Here is a 23,585-nt window from a genome sequence, read left to right on the forward strand (position 1 = left end):
TTCCTAGAAAGGAGGCTGTCCTGGACTGTAGTGGCTTTCAGTCTTGGTTGATCTATTCAAAGCTAAAAGGATGCCGTGTCTTTGGTCTCCCTGAGTAGAGGCTGCTCTCAGTCTCAGCACAAGATTCAGAAACTGTGGTCTAATTGAGACACACACCACATCCTCCCTGGGATGGGAGCCTGGGAGGCATTTGCAAGTCTCTCTCTATCTCTGTGCTAACCTCCCCTTGCCTCGGTTTCCCCTCATATAGAATAAACACAGGGTAAGTCACATGTGTATTGTGGGGGATCTAGTATAAACATGAACTTAGAGAAATATAAACCAATATAGATGCATGGAGCTTGCTATTCATTTAAGTTTATAATTGATGAGTCTGTATAAGGATTAACAGTCACATTTTCTATGAAATACCTTATAGGACATGCTTTTACTTAATTGTTCTGAGCATTTTCTTCAAGTGAGGGCAAGGCAGGTGCTAAAGGTCAAGAATTACAATAAGCTGGGGCGGGGCCAGGGGTTGTGGCTCAGGGGCGGGCGCTTGCCCAGTGCCATGTGAGGCACTGGGTGCCATCCTCAGCACCAGGTGAAAAATAAATTAATTAAATAAAGGTGTTGTGTCCATCTACAATTAAAAAAATTTTAAAGAAAGAATAAATAAATAAAATAAAGATTAAAAAATAGAATTACAATAAGTTACAAGTAAGAAAAGCCTGAAAAACAAGAGCATAAGTGGTTGAGAAATCTTTTTTTTCCCTCATGTAACTTCAAGTTCATGAACAAGGCAACAGGAGCTGATTCCATGGTGGTTCCATCAGAGACCCAAGCTTTTTCTGTCTTTCAGCAGTTCATAGCTCGTACTGTTACTCTGGGTCCTAATATCCTCCAGCAATGAGTTCTCATTCCAGGTGGGAAGAAGGGCTGGGAAAGTTCCCACCCTCCTTCAAGGAATGCCACTCAGTACGTTACTTGCTTCTCATTGGCCAAAGGAGTATCACGTGACAACCCCTTTCTGCAAGGGAAGTTGGGGAATATAGCTGGGCACATGGTTCTGGAGCAAGGAAGAAGGGAAGAATGGATATTGAAAAACCCTTTACAGTTCCAGATGGTACATATGATCAGTTGATCCAAACAAGGAAGAAAATAAGTGATTTTAAAAAGAGTACATGGGTAATCCCCAGTATCAGTCATCTCCTTCCTCTATAATGCTGCCTGACAGTCACAAAACCTCAGGGACATGCAACAGTGAGCATCAAGGGTCATCTGGGGATCAGTTAAGAGGCTCTGATGATTTTGTCTGGGCTTACTCTCATATCTGGAGTTTGGCAGGCATTTAGATAATCTGTACTGGCCTCAGATGGGACAACTGGGGGACCTGGCTCTGCTCCTCAGTGTATCCTCCTCCCACCGGCTACCTTGAGCGTGTTGTCATCCATGCATGGCAGCGGATATTGCACACGAGCAAGAGGAACATGCAAGGCCTCCTGAGACCCTGGTTTGAAACCAACACACACCACTATCTCTTTATCTTGTTGGCCAAAACGGGTGCAAGATGAAGCCCAGAGACAGCACAGAGGGTAACACCAAGTTACGTGGAGAAGGGCGTGGACACGGAAAGAGAAGAACTGGATCATGCTGTACTCTTCCACCAGCCCCTCCCTGGGCCCTCAGACTTAGGAGCTAAAGGAATTCTCTAGACAACAAGGGCTCATCACATGATTGCATGCACACTTACTCACTGATCAGAAGCTAGAAGAGTTATGTCTGAGTAACATGGCTATTTTTTTTTCATTTTTCAAACTATAAAATAGTATAGCATATGTCTAAAACCTGACACTGCATTTTTTAAAAATAACATCCTAAATGATGCATTTTTCTTAGATTGAGTTCTTAGCATTTTTCCAATCCTAAAACAATGTGCTTATTGGCCTTTTGTACATCTTCATTGGAGAAATACCTATCAAGTCCTTTTTTGATGTTTGAATTGGGTTTTTTTGTTGTTGTTAGAGAGTTTGGGGAGTTGTCTATACACTCTGGATATGAATCCCTGTGCCAGATATGCGATTTATAATCCTCTTTTCCCTCCATTCTGAGGGTTGTCTTTTTACTCTGTTGATTAAATTGTTTCTGACAGTTCATTTGGGGGGTGGAATGTCTTCAAAGAAAGTGGAGAAATAACGTCAGAATTTTATTTTTATTTATTTATTATTATTATTATTATTATTATTATTGGTACTGGGGATTTAACTCAGGGGCACTCAATCACTGAGCCACATCCCCAGCATTATTTTTTATTTTATTTAGAGACAGGGTCTCACTGAGTTGCTTAGCACCTCACTAAGTTGCTGAGGCTGGCTTTGAACTTGCAATCCTCCGGCCTCAGCCTCCCAAGCCGCTGGGATTACAGGCATGGGCCATCGTACCCAACCAGAATTTTTAAGAGAAAGAAAATCCAGGAGGACCACAGCTGCAGATCTACAGAGGATACGACTCCTTCAGCCACTGAAACAGCATTTCCCCTGACTCAACACCTTGCCCTAATGTCCAACTGAACCTGTTTCTAAGCGGTCTTTCTGTCACAGTGCTGTTGCTGTGTGGTGTGGGGTACAGATTTAGCTGACCCAACCAAATCCCTCTCCCTAGACACATCCTGCAAAGTTACTGTGACCATCAGTGGAAAAATACCAAAATGGAGCTAACTTGTCAATAGCCCTCTTCCTCCCAGAGGCACGAACTGGAAAGGAAGTTTTCCTCCAGGTCTCATGCTTGTGTGTTTGTGGTCTTGTAAGTCCTAGCAAGGAGAAAGGGGCACATGGGAGGAAAAGAAAGTGTCCACAGGAAATGGCCAACACAGAACCCAGGCTTGAGGACTATCTCTGGGGAAATCTTAAAGGGGCCTTCTTTCTCTACAAGGAGAAAGGACAGGAATACAGTCAGCCAGGGCTTGCTTAGGGTGAAGGCTGGTGGATTACAAGAAGCCAGAGTCCCACTTTAGGCAAGTTAGCACCCCTCTCTGTTTCTGTAAATGAGCAGGTGGAACTGGATGAACTTGGACTCTGTGTTTGGAAAGAACTCAGGTACCACCAGCACAGCATACTCGTGGGGGACCATGAATGTGTCCCCCCCTGGGGAGAGAAGAGGGCAGGCACATTCCATCTTGGGATGCGAGGAAGTCATCAGAGCTCCAAGCCCAGGAGAGCAGGCTCCTAACCATGAGCCTTGTAAGAGGGATATGCACGTGAGTTCTTGAACGGGCCTGTCAGAGAGAAGAGGGAAGGTGACCCGAGAGCGAATTTTGGATAGGGGAGTGACGGAGAAGGGGTATTTGCCAAATAAACTTTGCTTAAGCCCTCCCAGGAATGGGAACAAGGAAAGCCCTCTCGGCACCTGTGGGCAACATCTACAATAGACCACCTCAGCTCCCACATCCAAAAAGGGTGACCATGCCCAACTGAGAGGGTCAGATGGCATTTCTGAACCTGATGTGCTGCTCTAAGAGAAGAATGGATTATTGTATTTGTTGTAGAAATGCAGGGGCTCAGAGCCTTTAAATTAGTGAATGGACCTAAACACCCATTCATCAACCAGACGGGATCTGGCCACCCATCAAGTGCCTGTCACCTGTTGGACATCTTGTTCCCTTCCTACCTCTGTGCCGTTACCCCTCTACCACCTGTGGAGACCCGGGCCTAAGAGACATGATAGAGCTGCCCATCAGTCCTGAACAGAAACACAGCAGGAAGGCCTCATTTCCTCAGCCTCGCTTCGAGACCAAATTTCCTGCCCTGAAATGCTGTCCATGGACAGACCAAAGAGGGAAAAAGAGAGGCCTTGTAAAATGAACGTCTGGGGTATGTAGGCAGCGGGAGGAGGGCAACGCAAAGAAGGGTCTTGGAAGAGCTCCAGCTATTTCATTCCAGCGTTTTCATTCCAGTTTGGAGATCTGGGACACATTGATTCACAACTTTATAGTTCCTATTCAGCATTGATTTATGGGCTGACCAATCTGGGCCTAATCAGTTGGAGAAGGATTGGGGATTTTTTGTCTAATAATGTTATATTTATGAGCCCACGAAGTGCACCTTGGCCGCGGCCCTGCCTGGAGCCAACAGCACAGAACTCCTCAGCTCTTGGAGAGGGGAGCTCCGAGTGCATTTTCTGCCCCCGTGTCATGCTGAAAGCTCCGCTGTACGTTAGAGGGTCCTGGTGTCATCTCATATTTAAGCTCCAAATGGCTTTCCCGTAAATCTGTAACTACCATGAACAGCTACCTCAGTCTGTTCCCAGTTCTGTGTGCCTGTCATTTGGTTTTTTTCCTCTTTCCTTCTCGAGCTCTGGCCACTGTTGGATGCTCACTGGATATTTCCCAGCTGCAGAGACCAGGGCAGTGTTTACTTGCTTGGAGAAGCCCAGCCAAGGCCGTGCAGAGTTCAGCGGGTTATCATGCACTTCCGGCTTGATTTGTGGTTATTCTGGTTCAGTGACTATAAAGAAATGAGTGTCCTGGCTAGACGGGAACTATTTGAGAAGCCTGCCATGGTGGGGAGGAGACAGAGGTACTCAGATCGCCAGCGTCTTTATGCTTTTCTTTGATGAGAAAGACATCTTCCTTGTCGTACTCTAGGCAGCTGTCTGTTCTCAGCCCCTACCTCGGGTCAGCTCCTGCCATGTCATTTGCAGGGTGCCTTGGGCAACAGTGCCACCTCCTAGCCTACCAGCAGAAAATGTCCATTGGCAGCTTTGACCTCTTAGTTCACCTTTGGAAGTCTCCTGGCAAATCTAGCATCAGCAAGAAACTTCTCAGGAAAACCATAGGCATCTGACAGCTGAAGGAAGAAAGCTGCTCATTCTCCTTCTAAACTGCAGGCCTGAGCCCTGGGAAGGTGGCCAGAACTACCTGTAAAGAGGGAGCCTTTGGCACTCTAGGAAGACTGAGAACCATCGCTGGGTGAACAAATTGATCATCCAGGCCAGGGACGGGCACACATTTCTGCGAAGGGCCAGAGTGTGTACATTTCCAACTTTGAGCATCACAGAGATGTCTGTCATGGATTCTTATTTTACAATGATTCAAAAATGTAAAAATCATTCCGAGTTCACAAGCTGTATAAGAATAGTTCATTGACCACATTTTGCTGATTCCTGATTTGGACAAACTACATATTTTTTTCATTTAAAATTGTTGATTCATTCCCACATGTAAACATTCATGTGCACACGAATGAGCACACGTGTGGCTCCTGGGTGCCGAGGGAGACTGTGGGAGAGGAAGGGTGCACAGCTCCCAGCAGTCTGTCCCGCCACACCTCACCCTCCTGGGATGGATGTAACACTGGAAAATCTCTCTCCAGGAGAGCCAAGAAGTGGCACAGTAGAGAGAACACAGTCCAGGAGACAAGAGGTTTCCTCCCAGCCCAGCTCTGAATTGGCTTGGTGCCCCTGAGCAGGTCCCCTGGCCTTTATGACATTTCCAATACCCTTCGTCAGGATGAAGGGGGTCAGGCCAAGGGGGTCAGATAATGTCCAAGTTCCCTCTCAAACATGATATTCCATGTAGGCATCTCAAACCCTGCAGAGAACAAAGTGTGTTGTCAGAGAAAGGACGGAATAAAAATGATACACGTGTTCAGCCTAGCTGAAAGCACAGCCAAGTTCAAAGTGACCACCCTGCATCAGGAACACTCCCTTTGGGAGTGGAGTGGCTGGCACAGGCCTGATCAGGGACACCCAGGAGGAATGCTCCTTGGCCAGGAGCGCCGGACATCACTGCCATGCTCACCACTGAAACAAGCTCTGCGGCCCGCACGCTACGCCAAGAATCTGGGCGGCTGAAGAAGCCATGCCATTGTGGGCAGACATGGAGGCTCCCGAAAACAAGCAAAGGCGAGGCCTGGAAGCTGCAGTGGAGACAGGTCGTCATGACCTTCCCTCCTAGGCCAGCGCCAGACTGGCCCACAGACAGGTCTTCATCTCCATCCAGGCAGCCAGGAGGCCCTCAGGAAGCAAGAGATGGAGTTCACCACTGCCAGACTATGCCTCAGGATGGCTTCCTCCATCAACATGTACTGAGCACCAACTGTATGCCTGGATGGTGTTGAGAATCACGGGGACAGTGTGAACAGAACTCAGTGCCTGCTCTGGAAGACATGGCTGGACCAGAAAGTTAGTACCTCCCGTGAGCACAAGAGTAATAAAAAGAGTGCCTTGTGCATTTTGGAGGTAAAACTTGGAACCAGAAGCCTTGGAAGATGCTCCTGGTGGTCCCTCAACAGGGGCTTTACATATGGACTTTGCAGAAATGGTTTGAGCACACTGGGTACCCAGCTAGCCTTGTCCATGAAAGCCTGCTGGAGCAAAGAAGCAGTGAGGGTCTTGTTTCATAGCAGGCTTAGTAATAATTTGGGAGCAAAAGCCCCTGGGCCTTGGGATTCTACTGCAGTCACCACAGGGACCTGCAGAAATCCTGGTTTTTTCAGATTCTCTGGGCAGAGCTTGTCGTTGAAGTCAGGTGGCCTAAGAGGGTGAGGGAAGAGGGAAATAAAATACAATAACAATGAGTAGTGTTATGTGTACATGAAGTATAGTTAATGGCATTGACCTTAAAGGACCTGGTGGGTTATCAGCGCTCTGGAGTCACTAAGTTGGCACAACTTGTCTGTCCTGTAGTACTCCCCTCTTGCCTCTCCACCTGTAGTGTGGACCATGCCACCCACACTGTGACTAGAGGGCAGTGAAGGCTGAGGGGTGATGAGGCCCCTTGTTTTTCGATTTCCTGGCATTTTCTTATTTTTCAGAGACCTATTAACTTCTAGAAAGTCACCCAGGGGGACAATCGGCAGCCAAAGGCAGTTCAACAGTTTTCAGGCTGTGAGCTACTTATAAAAAGGAGAGGCCCCCCTGGACAGTGGCGCAGACTCTTCTCCAGGGCCTCTCAGCCACAGAGAAGGCTCAGAAACCAGCCCATGTGCTCCCTGCGCCAGAGCTGTCTCTCCGGAACTGTCTCTTAGCGCACACTCTGCACTCTTGAGTGGCTAAGAAAGTCGGGGAGGGGCTGTCAGCCTCAGGGCTCTACCTGTGGCTGGGTCCAGAGGGCCACCCCTTCTGCTAGCATGAGCACTGCCCATGTTGATCTCTACAGTACACCTTCTTTGGGACTTCCATGGCTGCCCATGCCCCTTCTCTGACAGTGGCTTTCTTTAGATATACCACTGCTATGACTCACAGTACTCTTGTGACAATCATTTGCCAGTTTGCTGTCAGCTGCATTACCACCTTCTTTGCTCTGCTCTATCAGAGGGGCTGGGTCCCCACAAACTGCATTTCCCAAACTCCCTCCAACTAGCCTCCAGTTGGTTCCAGGAAGGGATGACAGTGGCAGGGGACTGGAAGGTGGGAGGAGGGGAAAAGTCACTCTCTTCTCACTCTGGTCTCCAGCGGGGTGTCTGGCAATTATAATAGCACTAGTGACATCCAAGGGTGACAGCAACAGTGTTGGGGACTATGGCCAAGCAGTGCTGTCCCTGAATACCTGCCAAAGCACCTCAGTTCTACAGCCAGGGCCCTGCAACTACATTGATCCTGGGTCCAAGGAGACCTGCCCCTTGCTCCTCCAGTCCAGATGGTAGCACTTTCCTGCAGCTGCTGGTTTCTGGGTAATCTTGCCTTACTACCACTGTTCCTCCAGACCTTCCAGAACCCTTGTTTCCAATTCCTGAATTAGATCCCCTCAGTGTGAAAACCCTGGGTGGTTTCTGTTTCTCACCAGACCGTGACTGCTATACCATTTCAGTGACCATCCATGAGTCATTTCTTCAAGGTAGGTTAGTGCATCTCTGATCTGGCTTGCTGGGCTCTGATTTTTAAATTTAACCTTCAGAAAACAGTCTAGTTTCTATTTCCCCAATTCCCCCAAGTTCTTGAATGAAGTCACCCCAAGGCCCCCCTGATCTTTCTACTGTTTATTCACTTCCCCTTTTTTGAACCTTGATGAAGGCATAGCAGTAACCTAAAAAAAGAAGTAGAAGTGAATGTCCTTGGGCCCCACACATCCCTCTAGGAATTTAACAACATAATTACAAAAGAGCAAAAATACATATGCTCAGATATATTCATTATAGAATTGCTTATAATAATGAAAAGTCAAAGCATAAAGAGAAATCGTTTCAGCAAATTTTACTCCATATATTGCACCTTATTTTAAAATGAAAAGACTTCCATCATCTATTTTCAAGATTAGAAAATAAAATGAAAGGTTATAGAAGAGCAGGAATACTGTGATCACAGGTAAGATTTCACACACATGGGATTTGCACATAGACACAAATGTGACAAAGAGTGGTTGCTGAAGTATGGACAGTGGTTATCTCTTGGGAGTGGAACTTGCAGTGGGTTTTATCAGGTGAGTTCTGGCCAAAGAATCAGTCATTGCATCTGTATTTAGGATTTATATACCAGTTCCTACATTTTCTTGAAAGATTTCTATTTTTATTGCTTTTAATCTACTGCATAGAAAGTCAGTTCAAATTGAAATAAGAGACTATTCAAAGAGCAAATAAGTAAAATCTGATGCTCCCAGTGGCTGCTGTTGAATGCCAGGCTGGTTGTTCTTCAGCTAACTGAAGGGCAGTCCCTTTGGGCCATGGGCTCTCTTCCTGAAAATATTAAAATGTGAGGGAGGCTGAGTCCCTCAGAACTGGAAGGCAGATCAGATCAGGGCTGTCTCCAAATGATTCAGGGCCCAGGAAAGAGGAGGTAATGGTAACCCAATAACCATAAAGGGCCTTTGGACAGCACTTTTTGGCGTACCCAGCCCCTTCACCTCCATGCTTGATTCAGGAGAGCAGGTGTCAACTCCATTGGATGCAGATTAGGAGACCAAGGCTCAGTCACCCAAAGTCAAACCACAGAAAACCTGTCCAACCTGTAAGTGACATTGTCACCACACCCTGTGGCTTCTCCCCCAACCCTTTCAAATTGTTTACACACTAAAACTATTGATACTCCCTCTCTGAGTGAGACACTAGGCTGGGAGCCCCTAGTGGGCAGGGACTGATCATAATCATCTTTGTGTCCCTCCACCCTACCCCAGGGGCACCAGTATTGTGAACATTCAATAAATATTTGTTGAATTGGAATGAACTTCACCAAAATGTCTTTAGAAGTGAGTGGTTAGAACTAACACACCTGCCTTAAAAAAAAATTTTTTTTTAATTAAAAAAAAGTTTTATTGAACGTTTTGGTTAGAAGTTGAAGACTTTAGGCAGCTTTTGGGTACAAAGATAAGCAGAAGTTGCTGGAGAACAAGAGTAACCTGAAGTGGCCAGGATCCAAAAGTAGACAATCCCTTATAACTCACTCTCCACTCAAAGCGTGTCTTGGACCAGCATCAGCATCTCCTTGGAGTAGATTCAAGATGCTGAGTTTCAGCCCTTGCCTCCATCCCCTGCCTCCAGCAATGGAATCAGAGTCTATTTTAACCAGCTCTCCACATGGTTCCTGCATGCCAAAGAATGCACCACCAGGAGGTAGGGTGGGAGAATTGCAGAGCCCAGGCTGCTACCAACCCCAGCACACAAGCTGTGAGCCCTGCAAAGGCTGGGGATGGAATTTTACTCGGAGCAATGTGGTTTCAGGCCCTTGGTTTGTTCCTGGAAAAAAGCAGCATGTTTGCTTCTGGCAAATGAGCATACCTTATTAAAATTCTAATTCAAATAGGAAGGTGAGAAGAGCCTGCCCCATCATGGGAAGGCAGATGGGGTGGTAGAGGGTTATACCAGATTTCTGAGATTTACCTAGGTAAGTGGATCTCAGCCAGGGGACACTGGCAATGTCTGGAGACATTTTTGGTTGTGGCAGTTAGGAGCGTGGTACTCCCATCATCTAGAGAGTAGAGGGAGGCCAGGGATGCTGGCTTCACCCACACTGCCCGGTTACTTGGGTCCAGAAGAAAGGGGTGGAGGAAATGGGAGTTTGAAGGACTCATGAGAAGTATTAGAAGGCCACTCTTCACAAATATGAGAAAAAGCTGAAATAAGACTCCAGGAGTAAAGGAGGGCTGGGTCAGGTGACTGAGACCTGAAACAGGAGGGCGGATGGAAGGAGGAGATGGGCACCCAGAGGCTAATGCCCAGAAAGTGGATATGAAAAAATTTTATTTATTACACAAAATATTTTCTTATTCATAAAAAAAGACTTAAATACCCACCCCAAAATACATCAGACTCTTTTCATTTTTCTATTTTCCAAACTTCTTGAAGCCTGGTTACAATGATGAGAAAAATAAGTTTGTTTCTCTGAAAGTATTTTTAAGAAGAAATGTGTGAAAGTCACCAGAGGGAGATACACCATCAGCCTCTCAAGAAGGGAACGCTGGAGCCGGAACCACTGCTTTGGTGACAGCTTCCCCCGCCCCTCCCTTCCCACGTGGCACACAAGTCACAGGAGGGGACGTGAGAGCATGGTTCTCCAAGTGTCTTGCCCAGGCCTCATCACTGTCTGGAGGCACGTGTTCTGCCTGGAGCTCAAAACAAGAGAAGGGCATTTGAAAGGCCAAGAGGGCCCACAGGATGGGGCTGCCCCGCCAGAGCTGAGAGACCACTGAGAAGCTTCCAGACTGAAGTGCGAGGGGACATTCATCCTGCTAACCGGTTCTTTTCCTGGGTTTCCTGGGTTCTTGACTCCCAGGGACCCACCGGCAGGGAGGCCTGGTGCACTGGGCACCCCTTGCCCTGGATGGCCCGGCCGCGCTCTGGCTCCATTAGCTGGCATCTGGAGCATCAGGCAGGGGCTGGGGCTGGGGTCCCAGGGAAGAGGCCAGTTTAGTGAGGGCCCTCGCTATGACGTCCAGATGGCCATTCATCGTCCGCAGCTCCACCAGGATGTCCCCGACGTTGGCCTCCAGGCTCGCAGTAGCGGCGGGCCGCGCGCAGGGCGGCGGAGAGGCGCGCGGGTCCTCCGTGCCCTCCTCCCTGCCCGCTGCGCCTGGGCGCGGGGCGCGGTAGGTCTCCTGACCCTGGGCGGGCGTCCGCTCCCGCTCATCCCCGCGGACGCACGGAGAGGAGGCTGAGGGGCAGCCGGGAAGCCAGTCGACGAGGCGCTGGGCAGCCTCCGGGGAGGAGGCGACGACCGTGTAGAGGCCCGCGCGGCGAGGGGCGCCGGAGCCGGGGGGCGCGGCAGCGGGGAGCGGCGGCGGCAGCAGCGGGGGCAGCACCGCAGGGCCAGGGGAAAAGGCCTGCGGCTCGCAGGAAGAGGAGGGGGAAGGCAGCGCAGCCGTGGAGGGACCGGGCTCCTCCGAGGAGAGGAACAGGGTGGTCGAAGACTGCGAGTCCAAAGTACTGGGCTCTGAATCTGTCAAGGAAGAAAGGAAAGAGGGTCACTCAGCCATTCATGCCCACTGGCATTTATAAGTGCCAATTCTATGACCAACTCCAAGCTAGGAATTTGAGGAAAAGAACGAAAAGATGGAAATTGATTTCCTACCCCTTAGAGCTTGCAATCCAGTGAGGAAGAGTGGGTTATATAGTAGTTAAGGTCTCAAGAAGGAAATGGGCAGGGGTGGTACAGAGCCAGGCACTCAGAAGCCAGAAAGATCATGGAAGCCCAGAAGGCATCCTGGTGAGAGGATCTCCACTGGGCCTAGAAAGGTGGCATTGGCAGGAAGACAGAAGAGTTTCAAGCAAGGGATGACCTTGCATCTCATTTGGAAGCAATCTGGCCAAGGGCAGCGGGTGAACACTTGGCCAGAGGGCCAAGGATTCTCAGAAGCAGAAGTGGGTTAAACACCTGATCCCCCAACAGAGTCCCAGCAACACCAGTATCTCTGGGTGAAGTTTAAGGAGTTTAGGGCCAGGAGCCAGAAGACCTAAGTGCTGAGTCTGCCAAACGATGCCACAGGACATAAGGCAAACCCTGTTCCTCCTTTGGGACTAGGTTTCATTTCTCCAACCATTCAAGAGAGTTGGGCTCAGTTACCTCCAGGACCCTTCAGGACTGATCAATCTAACTGCCTTTAGAAGTTCTCAGTTCGAATCACTGATCTTAGTCTAAATCACTCTACAAACATACCTGTGTCAATTTTCCCCTAATCCTTTGAGCCTCCAGGTAGAAAATGGGTGGCAGCTTCTTATATCTGGGTATGGTAAAAAGGTTTACCAACCTCAGATCAAAGAATCTACGTCAATGAGAACAACCTTAACTTGGCTGTCTCGGCTGCCGTTTTTGCCATCTTTGGGCGTATGGCTCATGCTCACCCTGGAAGCAGTTCTGAGTTTTACTGAAGCCAAGTCTCCGAGGCTCCTCTCCCAGTTCCAGTAAGAGTATCTGCATTGGCTTCATGCCTTGTCTGTCCCTTCTGCTCCACCCTTTGGGGATTCCAAGCTTTTCAAGGCAGAATCTGCAGGAGTACCTCAGCTCATTATCTGAGCAGGGTGGCAGGATGAGTCAGTGAGAAGATGTGCACCTGAAGACGTGTTCTGTCCCCATCATCATGGATGAGCTGCTCAGAGCAGCCCTAGTCATCTGGTGAGAGCTTGGTCCCACATCTGTCCTGACTTCGACGTCCAGCCACATTCTCACAGAGCTCACAGGCCCCAGGTCTTTGAATATTCAGTTTGGGTGGCTGGGGATCATGCCCTTCTGGACCACAGAGGCAATTATTCCTCAGGTAACAATGTGCCACCACATTTTGAGAAAAAGTCACCAATGTGCCTGAGAATTTCTCTGATAGAAATTTCATGGTGCTTTTGGCTATTGACTTTCCTGGAACTGCCTTACCTCCATCAAAACTAAATTTCCCCAGGTTACTATGATTATCTTCATTTACAAATCAAGAAATTATAAATGTTTCTAAGCACATAACTTCTGCAGGTTGAAAATGATAAAAGAGAAACCCTACAAATGCTCTAGTCTGATTTCACCTGAGAAAGATGTTAATGAACTTCACATATTCAACTCTCGGAGCAGACAAGAGACTTGTACAGTAAATCAAATATAAGTCTAATGTGTAAAAATGAAATAAGCACACAGAATGTTCTAGAACAGTGTTTCCCTAATCTGAATGTCCATGGCATTTCCCTGGGACATTGTTAAAGGGAAGATTATGATTCAGCATGTCAAGGGTGGGATCTGAGATCCTGCATTTGATATATGGGATTTTTAAAGTAATGACATCATTTCTTTGCATCTTCAGGGATTCCTACAAAATAATATCAGAGTCTTGCTGTACAAACAGCCCTTTCTGGAGGTTGGGAGCTTTGGTGTGCAGGTTGGAGTTCATCATGGTCCCAATTTCCTCCCTTGTCCCTTCCCACAGTTCCAGATCCTTAGCTTGCTTCCCTGATCTTCTGAGCATTCTGACCACCTGACTGTGTACTTCGTTGTTGAAGCTGTTTAACTAGAGTGTAAGCCCAGTGAAAACAGGGGACATTGCTTACTTCATTCTCTGCTGTGTCACCAGGGCTAAAATGGTGTCTGGCACATAGAAATGATCAATGAATTCTTGTTGAGCGAATGCCATATAATCACCATCAGTCCAGAAACAACTGCAAACACAGTAAACTGATCCAGCTGCATGCTATTTGACCATTCAACTCTCCAATTATTTTGGAGCCCATGCAATATCTGGGACATATTTCCACTAAAAAAATTATTCCTTGCTTATCTGATACTCGAATGTTCCTGTGCATCCTGTATTTCATCTGGCCACCTTATGGGACGTCTGTGCTTTCAGCCTGTCTCATAGATGAGGAAACTGAAGCAAAGACGGGTTAAATGTTTGCACAGAGTTAGAAGGAATCTTTGCTGCTATTCGGATTAATTGCTTTAAATGTAGAAATAGAGGCCAATGAAGGACTTGCTGTTCTGTGACATGGCCGAGAACTGAGTGAGAACAAGTTCCTCCTCTCTCCTAGTCGCCATGCAGGTTCCCATCATTCAGTCACAGGTCAAATACGCACCAAGGGCCTCCTGTGTACCAGGCACTGCATGAGGATCTGAAGACACAGTTCAACCAGACAGTGTCTCCATCTGAAGGAGTAGATGGGACCACCGGCTCTCTGTTCTCCCACAGAGGTTAGGTTGCTTCCTCTTGCAGACCCAAACCCAGTGGGCAGAACAAAATGAGACAGAATTCCAAAAGAGCTATGTGACGGATGCCCACCAGCTGATTAGTTAGCACGGATCTGCTCACAAAGCTCTGAGCCTCACTTACAAACATGAACTAGGCTGGTGGTGAACCATTGTCACCCAAAGATCAGGTATAAATGTCTCATGGCTGCACTCCTTCGTCTTCTCCTCCCTCATAAGTTCCTCAATCACTCCACCATTCTGGGGAGAGCTGCTCCTTGAAACGTGAAAGGTGAGGTATAATGGAATTCCAGTTATTCCTGTTCCCATCCCAGTCCTAGAAGTATTTTGGAAAAAGTGCTTATGGGAAAAAATCCTGTAACTAATTAGCATTTGAGAAGTGCTCAGGCCTAGGGAATGTGGCTCAGTGGTGGAGTACTTGCCTGTAATGTGGGAGGTCCTGAGTTCAATCCCCAGTGCAAAAAAAAAAGTGTTCAGTGTCTCTAGACATGAAAGAACGGCAAATGAAAATAATAATAAACTATTATTTTTCACTGGTAAAATATTCAAAGTATTCTCAGACAAATACTCTCTGAGGACAAGATCACCAGGAAAGACACATCCTCATCCCTTGTTAGTAGCCAGTCGACGTCACTGTTAGCAGTAGGTCACTCACTCTACAGAAAGCAAACCAACTTGGAAGCTCTACTATTGAGAAAAGGAAATTACCAAATCGTGTTATGTGGATGGGTTTAACTGCTTGTAGACAAATACATACAATAAAGATTGGGAGAAAGCTCACGAAGATGTCAGGAATGTGATTTCCTGAGCTTGCCTGAATTTTCAAAGACTGCCACACAACCACGAACAGGTAGCCTTCCCTCCTACCGACCTGGGCAGAAAGTGACCGCTTTACACCACACCTGTGGGACCAGGTCTGCTAGCCGCTTTCTGTTCAATCTTATTGCTGAGTTGGGCTCAATCATTTCCTGACTGGCAACTATGCACTTTGAAAACGGATCCACTTGGCACATTCCCTGTCACCTCCCCAACACCTCAGACTGGGGATGCCTGTGGAAGGGTTGAAGTGTGCAGCCTGGCTCTGGGAACTTGAGACCCATGTCCAAACAAATCCGTCAGGTATCCTCCCTAGAACCTGTGCCTCTCTCTGCCCTCCCCCTCTTGGCAAATGGCCGTCTATTTGTTCAACCAAACACCCAGGACCACCCGACCCCTCTCTTTATCTCACCATCCCCACATTATCAGCTCTACCTTCAAACTAGATCCAGCATCTGACCCCTCTGTCTCCAGGGAGGGACCCAACTGTTGGTGGCTGAGCTCAGGCCGGAAAATGAACCTCCCGAGTTCCAGGGCTGTTTCTTCCCCTACACCTACAGCCTCCTAGATGGCAATGAATTCTTTAGAATTGGCCCCTTGTTCTTCCCCCTCTCACAAGCCCTCCTCACCACCCACCACCACTGTCCCAGGAAAATCCTTTACCTAAGTCTTGGTCCTATTTTGGGCATTGTGGGTAATAGCTAAATTTATTCACTAATTCATCCAATAAACATGTACTGAGCCCCTACAGAGCGCCAGGTAGGGTACGGTACCGTGTATAAACCCAGAACTAAACCCTGCTTCTCATCATGGGGGCAGAAAATAATCAAATGATCGCACAAAACAAATATGTAATTGCAGTAATGATGCAATCTACATGTTATGAACTAAATATGCAGGAGGCTGTTCACAATCTGCTAAAAGAGGAGGACTTGACCTAATCAGGGACATTCTGAGAGGAAACACTGCTGAGGCAGAGTTCTGAAGGACGAGAAGTGAAGGAGCAAGGGAGGGGAGAATGAGGGAGCATGAGCAAGTGCCTGCGGTGGGAGAACGTGGAGAAAGTCAGTGTGGCCCGAGTGGAGAGAGCTAGGGGAAGGGACAGAGGGCGAGAAGGCTCGGGAGGAGAGTAGCAGTCAGGGGCTGTGACATATGACATACACTACCAGTTGTCACCCAATAGCCATTCCCTCACCCTCCTTTTAGAGTTGGGCTATGACCACTTAGAATAAGATTGCATTTTCCAGTCTCAGTTAACAGTGGCCACATGACTTAGCGCTGTACAGAAGAATGCAAGTTAAAAATGTTGTAATTCCTTCTTCCTGTAGCCTGGGGGTTGGTGGCAATGGCTGGAGCCCAAGCAGGCCCCTTTAACCATGAGGTGGAAACTATATATGCTAAGGATGACAGAGCAGAGAACTAAAATTGTCTGGGTACCCCGTGACTTTTAGGAGTTGCCATGCCAATTCTAGTTGACTCAACTGTACACTTTTCATATGAGGAAATAGAATTTTGGCTCAGTGGTAGAGTACTTACTTAGTATGTGCAAGGCCTTGGATTCAATTCCTGTACTGAGAAAAGAAAGAAAGAAAGGAAGGAAAGAAAGAAAAGAAAGAGAGAGAGAGAGAAAGAAAGAAAGAGAAAGAAAGAAAGAAAGAAAGAAAGAAAGAAAAGGAAGGAAGGAGAAAGAAAGAAAAAGAGGGGGGGAGGGAAAGAAAGAACAAATTTATTCAAATTGGATTTTTTCGTCACCAACTCTCAATATATATGGTCTTGCTAGGCAATTTAAGGGTTTTTGCTGTTGTCCTAAAAGCAATGAAAAGCTTTGGGAAGGTTTTAAACCTGTGTGTGTGTGATGTTCAGTTTTGTATTTCAAAATGTTCACCTGTCTGGCAGGTGAGGGGTAGGTGTGGGTGAATGGGCAGGACAGGGGTAGACAGAATAAGAACAGTTAGGAGGTGGCAGTTAGAGCTTAGAAATCACAAACTGATGGTGGCTTTTGCTAGAGTGGAGGCTCTGGAGATGCAGAGAAGTAGATTCTCGAGGCAGCTGGAATAGGGAAATGAAAGGACTTGGTATCAGCAAGGATGTGGGGAGAAGGTATCAGACAGACGAGCGTGGTGGCTGGCTTCAGTGCAAGGCTCCAGAAACGCTGCCTCTAGAGAGGAACTTTCCCTTCCCTGCTCTCTGGAGCCCAGGCAGCCTCTGCCCAGCCCACGCACAGGCCTCCAGCAACGCTCATCTCTGACACACCTCACCAGAGGCAGTCCTCAGAAACATTTCCCAGGAGCCTGGAGGGAGGGGAAGCTCGGTAGCCCCGGGGAGCTGGAGAAGAGGTCTGTGGGAGGCGGGTGAGCCTGGTCTGCAGGAGAGACCTCGCCTCGGCGCTGCAGCTGGGCCTCTGCCTTTGATGGTTGAGCCTTGGCTGGGCTGCTGCCCGCTCCCTTCAGGATGACCGGCATACAAAAGGGAGGACCGAGTGTCTGATGAACTCAGCTCAATAATATTCTCTTCTTTTATTTTCCAGGAATGTCATGAGTCCCACAGGGCAATCTTCTGGTTTTAAGACCTGGTGAGTCAAGTCTACAAATACCTCTGACTCAATCTGATCCCAAGTTCTCACCAGGCATCTCCCAGGAACAGGCTCAGCAGGAGAGCCGGGACTGGCCCACCACTATGGGGCGAGGACCGTCGGCTTCTGAGGGAGTGGGGTGGGAACAGCTGGATGCCTGACTTGACCTGCACCACACTCAGAGGGAGAGCCCACGTGCATGGAGCACTTACTAACTCCAAGTCAGGCGTTGTCTCTTCTGATCTGCATGGAAAACTGCACCGATTCTGTTTTTAGTCTCATTCCACCATTGAGGAATCAGAGGCTCAGCTATGCTAGGTCCCCGGCTCACTGGCACAAAATTAGAAGCTGATCCCTAAGGCTCTTCCATGAGAAGGAGGACCCATGCTTTATGTAGTGTTTGCAGGCCTGCAGGGAGGGTGAAGAAGGAGGGCCTTTGCCATGGGTCTGCCGTACACTATGTCAGAGATTTGCCACCAGGACTAACATTAAAATCACCCAGGGATGCCTAGCCTGTGCAGGCTCTGGATTCCATCCCCAGCACCACCAGAAGAGAAGAAGAAAAGAAAAAAGAAATTCATCTGGAGAGCCTTCTAAACACTATCTGTGTCTCCAAGAAATTCAATGAGATGTGGGTGGCGTGGAAAGTTGAAAAGCTCCCAGGTGATTCTCATATGAGGGTTGCCCAACACAAGCAATTCCCGCACTCTCTCACTTAATTCCAATGATGGCCCTATACTCATTTGCAAATGGAGAAACTGAGGCTCGCAGAATTCTGACAGCTTGGACGTAACCCCATGGCTGGCAAGACCCATATCTCAATCTGTTTCTGACTGATTCCACCCCCACCGTGGTCCTCATTCATGGTGGTTCCATTCTCTCATGTCTGAGCCTCCTCTGTTTGCTGTTGAATTCATGTCGCTTTTGCCTCCCTTTTGTTTAAATTCAATTGCTGTTTGGGGAGCTGCCTGAGAGGAGCCGGGCAGGCTACAGCCACTGAGTGGGGCGGACTGGCCTGGTGGCTGCTGAACCGTGGGCTCTGCTCCAGGCCCATCAGGGATGTGCCCCTGACTCTCCCAGCAGCACTGCCCACCAATAGTGGCCTCATCCTCTGTCCGGCCACCATCTGAAGGTTAAAGGCCCAGTCCTGGAGAAACTGGGGAAGCCCTTGGTCTCTATCTCCAGCAATGTTAGTGACTTCTCAAGGAGTGACACTGGAAAGGCCATCATTCATTTACTTCCATGTAAATCATTCAGCCTCTCATTCTCTAGGGACTGAGGAGATGCTGTCGCTTTCCTGTGGGCTAAAGGAGAAGGACATTCCTTATGAATCAAGTTCATAGTAAAGCTCTGGGGGGGAGGAGGGAGCCACATGGACCAATCCAAGCAGCTGAAAGGTGCTCCTGGCTCAGAGTTCTCTTAAGGAAGGGAGGACGAGGACGTGAAAGCAGGTATTGTACACTCCGGGTCACGGCAGCGGTGTTCACAATAGGCAAAGGGTGGCGGCAATGTGTCCACCTGTGCATGAACAGATAAAGGGAATGTGGCGCATACATACAATGGAACACTACTCAGCCATACAGAGAATGGGATAGGTGCGGCAACATGGATAAAACCTGAAGATGCTATGCTAAGTGAAATAAGCCAGTTGCAAAAGTTAATACACAAAATAGTACATGATTCCTCTTGCATGAAATTCCTGGAGTAGTCAAATGCATGGAGACAGAAAATAGAAGAGTGGTTGCCAGGGTCTGGGGGCGCAGGAGAGTGGGGAGTTAATATTTCATGAGGATGAGAAAGTTCTGGAAATGGATGATGGTGATGACTATACAACAATGTGAATGTACCTAGTGCCATGGAACTGTGTGCTCACGAGGATCAGGATGGTAAGTCTACATCCATGTGTTGTAATATAATAAGGGGGGAGCTCCATGGCCCTCAGCCATGCTGCCTGCCACCTCACCCTTTTATCCTTCACCCTGTTTCCACTGTTCTTTGAAGGTACCAGGCCTATTCCTACCTCAGGGCCTTGGCACGTGCTGAACCCTCTGCCTGGGATGCTCCTCCCTTTGATACCACACAGCTCGAGCCCTGCTCTCTTTCAGCCCTCACTCAAAGCACCTTCTCATGAATCCTCTTAGAATCGCATCCATAAGTGCCATCCCCACCTCACCACATACACTTTCTGTCCCCTTGGCCCTGTGCAGTAGATGCTGTCACTCTTCATGTCCCCAGAGTACTCCAGATGGAGGGAACTGTGCCTGCATGAGGCTTAGAAGATCGTGCCCTCAGTCTGAAGTGACTGAGTGTCAGGTGCACGGTCCCAGGGACCTCATCCGATGACTTAAAAGTTAACAAGGACAGACAGCTGATGGAGCTTATCTACTAAGCCAAGGAATTTGGACTTTAAGCAGGCAACAGGGAGCCACCAAAGAGTTTTAAGCAGGCAAATGATAGATTTGATCTGCATTTTTAAAAGATTACTCTGGCATCTGGCCAAGTGGAGGCTGACCTGGAGCTGGTGAGGCTGGAGGTGGGGAGACCAAATGTCTCAAAAGATGCTCCAGCGGTGAAGGGACAGAAGAGTGAGTCCAGCCAACCAGTATTAGAAACGATTTTTTTTCTAGGAATAGTTTGAATTTCAGCAAAAAGAAATTTTCCTGCCACCCTTTACGACAATACTGTGAAGTTGGCTCCTGTCCTCGTTCACGTTGGCCACCCTTGGTCTTTCCTGCATCACCATTCAATAAAAGCAAGCACGGGTTTTATAGGATTGTTTGTTAAGCCCCGAGCCAAGCTTTTCTACTCACTCAGGCCAGCCACTCTGCCAATTCATAAATTGGCTGGCTTTTTACATATAGGGTGTGAAAGATAACTCTATGCGTCCCGGTGAACACGCCCCTTTGGAAGGAGACATATGTAACTGTACATAATAGTTTTTGTTTTTTTTTTTTTAAAGAGCTGTTTGTACAACCTGTATATTCTTTGGCACGAATATGTCTGAAGTATGGGGAAAAGGAGAGACAGAATGAGAAAGCTATTCCTACACCATAACCAACTTTGGCTCATGAAGCAAAATTCAAAATAGATTATGTTCCTTAGCAATGCCTCCAGGGTTGAACCGTTCCCAAATCAACCCATTTAATCCTTCCTCCTGGAAGGCCACTCACCTTTGAACTTTCTTTTCTAAAATACCATTTAAAAAATAACAATGTCCCGGCACAGTCCAGACCCTGCAGAAGCCCAGGCTCCCTGCCTGCAGAGGAAGAACTCATCCAAGGGCATCTCCCTTGTAAAAAGCAGGCTGCCTGACCAACTCCATGCGAAGAGCGGGCTATAAAAGACGGCATTTGGGCTTTAACAAGGCCAGGAAGCCCGGAGCACAGCCAGCTGGGTAGTCTGAACGAACCCAAGAATATTAGAACCCGGGGTCACATGGAGCCGGGACGCCACCAGGAATGCGGGGAGGAGAGACAGTCTGGCGAGGGGCTGGGGGAACAACTGGACCCCCCACGTCCCCCCCGCTGCCAGCTACGGTGTGAGTCAACAGGAGAGGGAGGCAGCCTGGACTTCAGGCAGGAGGAGCAGCCTCCCAAGACAGACGGGCAGCTCTGTGCCCAGTCACATGGGGCTGGCCAGGCCCTCTCCACACGACAGAGCTCCGGGACCTCTGGGGGATGCCAGGTGTGGCAGAGGTACACATCCAGGACATGCATCTCCGAGTTTGCCCCATGCCGCCCCTTGCCAAGCCATCATCTGCATTGAGGAAGGATGGAGTGGGACACCCCATCTGGAGAGGAGAGGAGGTGAGGGCTCCATTCCTCAAAGCACCAAGCAGCACAGCTTTTAACATGAATGCTTAGTGAGTTGGGACAGAGATGAGCAAAGGGCCCAGGGTGCTCCGGGACCCTCCTTTGTCATGGAAAATCAAGTGACACACTTTGTAAACATTCCTTAATTGAATAGCCCTGTTTCTCTGGCACTTTGGGCAGCCCTGGGAGCAGATCCTGGTTCCCAACCGCTGATGCCTCTGTGTCTGTGCCACCTATGTCCTCAAACCCCTTGCACTTAGGAGCAAATACTCCTGAGAGATGACAGGGCCATAGTAGGTTCCCTATTTGCCCTCACTAGGCCCTTTCAATACCCAACCCTTTCTCCCAAGGGTCCCTCTGAGCTGGACCTCCAGCCATGCCGCTGTGCTTCTCCCTTGGGACTTTTCTAATTTGGGTCTGAGCTTTTCCTTTTCTTCATTCCGTGCCATTCCTCCTAATGATAACCCTTTGTGCCAGCCTCAATTATACACAGAGCTCAAATGAGCAAACCCGACTCTAAATTTGGCCTCCTCCGTTGGAAGGGAGGGCCTTGGGCATCTTGCTTTGCCCAGAAGGAAAGATACTGCTCCCCATGGGGAAACAAAGCCAAGGAAGCGGGGGAAACTTTTGCAAAAATAAAAATCTAGAATGAAGAAACAGACCAGCACCAGCTGCCCCAGTCACCGGGGCCTAAGGCATCTTCAGCCAGGCCTGTTAGGACTCTTTGCCCTGCCACAGGCACGCAGAAGCACCAGCCGGGCTTTGATTTTTCCTTTTTAAAAACGTCCTCCAGCCTGACCCTACCTATGCTCTCACTGCAGGGTTAGCAGAGGGTGAAATGAGAACACTCCCCGGGAATTTCCTGACTTCTGTGAATTTTTCTCAAGATCTGGCTGTGAGTCAACATGATGCACTTGTGACATGTGGAAGAACTTGCAGTGGCTTCCCCTCCCTTCTGGAACACCATGAGAAGCATCTCCCTGCTAAGTAACAAAGGATGGGACCAGAAGTTCCCCTCTCCCCCACTCTCCCTCCATACTGTCCCCAAGTGAGAGGAGCTAAAGGAACTGTTTCCACCAAACTCCACCAAGACATCAATACTCTGCAGAACTACAGGAAGAGCTCTGTGCATGCGGGTGACCTCCTTTCAAAGTTAAGCTCTTGTGTATGATTTTGTTGATCTTTACATTTTTTGGCATTTAGAAAATGGGAGGGGGTAAGGAGGAAAGAAATAAAGGAGACTGGCTCAGATTTACAGTGTCTGACATAATCTGAGAACCTAAAGCATTCCCTGAAGGTTCAACTCAACTGACTGGGAGGTAGGTTGAGTCATCCGTTCAATCTTATTGATGTTGACAAAAAATCTCAGATCCTCAAACCAAGTAGATTCATTACAATTTCATGTGTGAGTTGTCTGGCCACCAGGAATGGATGTTACTTGCCAGTGGAGACCAGATGCCACCAGTCTGTGCTAGTGATAGTTGATAATTGCCCCCCAGAGTTTGGGAGAGGAGCACTTAGATCAGTGACATTCTTCAAAAGATCCTGGAATCAGAACTAAGGGAATGTGAGGCTGAGACTGTATCTGTCTGGGAAGCCTGGCCTCCCGCATGGGGTTGGGAGCAGATGAGCAAGCTCTTTGCAAACTGTGCAAACACATCCAACAGCACAGGGTTGTAGATGTCACCATCATCAGGGTACACCAGCTTCAGCACTTGGGAAAAGAATATGAATGCCTTTGACAAATAGAGCCCAGAATTTCTAATGTCCTCATGAGTTTAGGGGGAATATCCTTATTCCTCTTTTGCAAAGGCAGAAACAGGATGACACCAAGAGGGTTGCATGCAGGCATTGGTGAAAATAAGAATCCTCATGCCCAAGAGCCATTCATCTCTAGCCAAGTAGCCCCCATCTCCTTCTAGCCCAAGACCCCAAGGGACAGCCAAGCGTCCACCGCTGTGGAAAGCATAACCTGGGAAGAGAAGTCTCAACTTGAAGCAAAAGCTGACTGAGGAGAGTCGCCCTGTTTCTCCTCTCTGTCTTTCCTGAGCCCTTATGTCAACTCTGAACAATGACAACTAGAGGTGGCATGGCAGAGCAGCTCTGCACCCCCGGAGTCAGGGGTTAGGTTGTCCTGCTCTCCCCAGGACAGAGTCTGACCTGGCACACTGCGCCACCCCCAGACGTGATTCCTGAGGCCACCACAGGCTCTCACACTTTCCACCACTCTGGGTACTTTCTGTCACCCTGGGGTAAAAGTGAGACCTGTATTTTCCAGGGTGCCTCCCACCAAGGTGAAGGTCATT

At 48.4% G+C, this 23,585-nt stretch overlaps 1 protein-coding gene across 4 annotated transcripts in view; it reads right to left on the reverse strand.

The window, feature by feature from the left end:
* Nucleotides 1-23,585, reverse strand: part of Runx2 (RUNX family transcription factor 2) — a 326,853-nt gene that overhangs the window by 82,613 nt on the left and 220,655 nt on the right. For 2 of the 4 annotated variants that reach the window (XM_047559078.1, XM_047559074.1), the window contains one exon: nucleotides 9,808-11,343. The exons of 1 other annotated variant lie outside the window; for it this stretch is intronic. In XM_047559078.1, coding sequence (XP_047415034.1) covers nucleotides 10,754-11,343 — 590 coding nt within the window. In that variant the 3' untranslated portion in view covers nucleotides 9,808-10,753. Of the gene's footprint in view, nucleotides 1-9,807; nucleotides 11,344-23,585 lie in introns of those variants that run through there. One more of the 4 variants, XM_047559084.1, reaches the window with a different exon arrangement.

The sequence above is a fragment of the Sciurus carolinensis genome, chromosome 7 (assembly GCF_902686445.1).
Source record: "Sciurus carolinensis chromosome 7, mSciCar1.2, whole genome shotgun sequence".
Taxonomy (NCBI): Eukaryota; Metazoa; Chordata; class Mammalia; order Rodentia; family Sciuridae; genus Sciurus; species Sciurus carolinensis.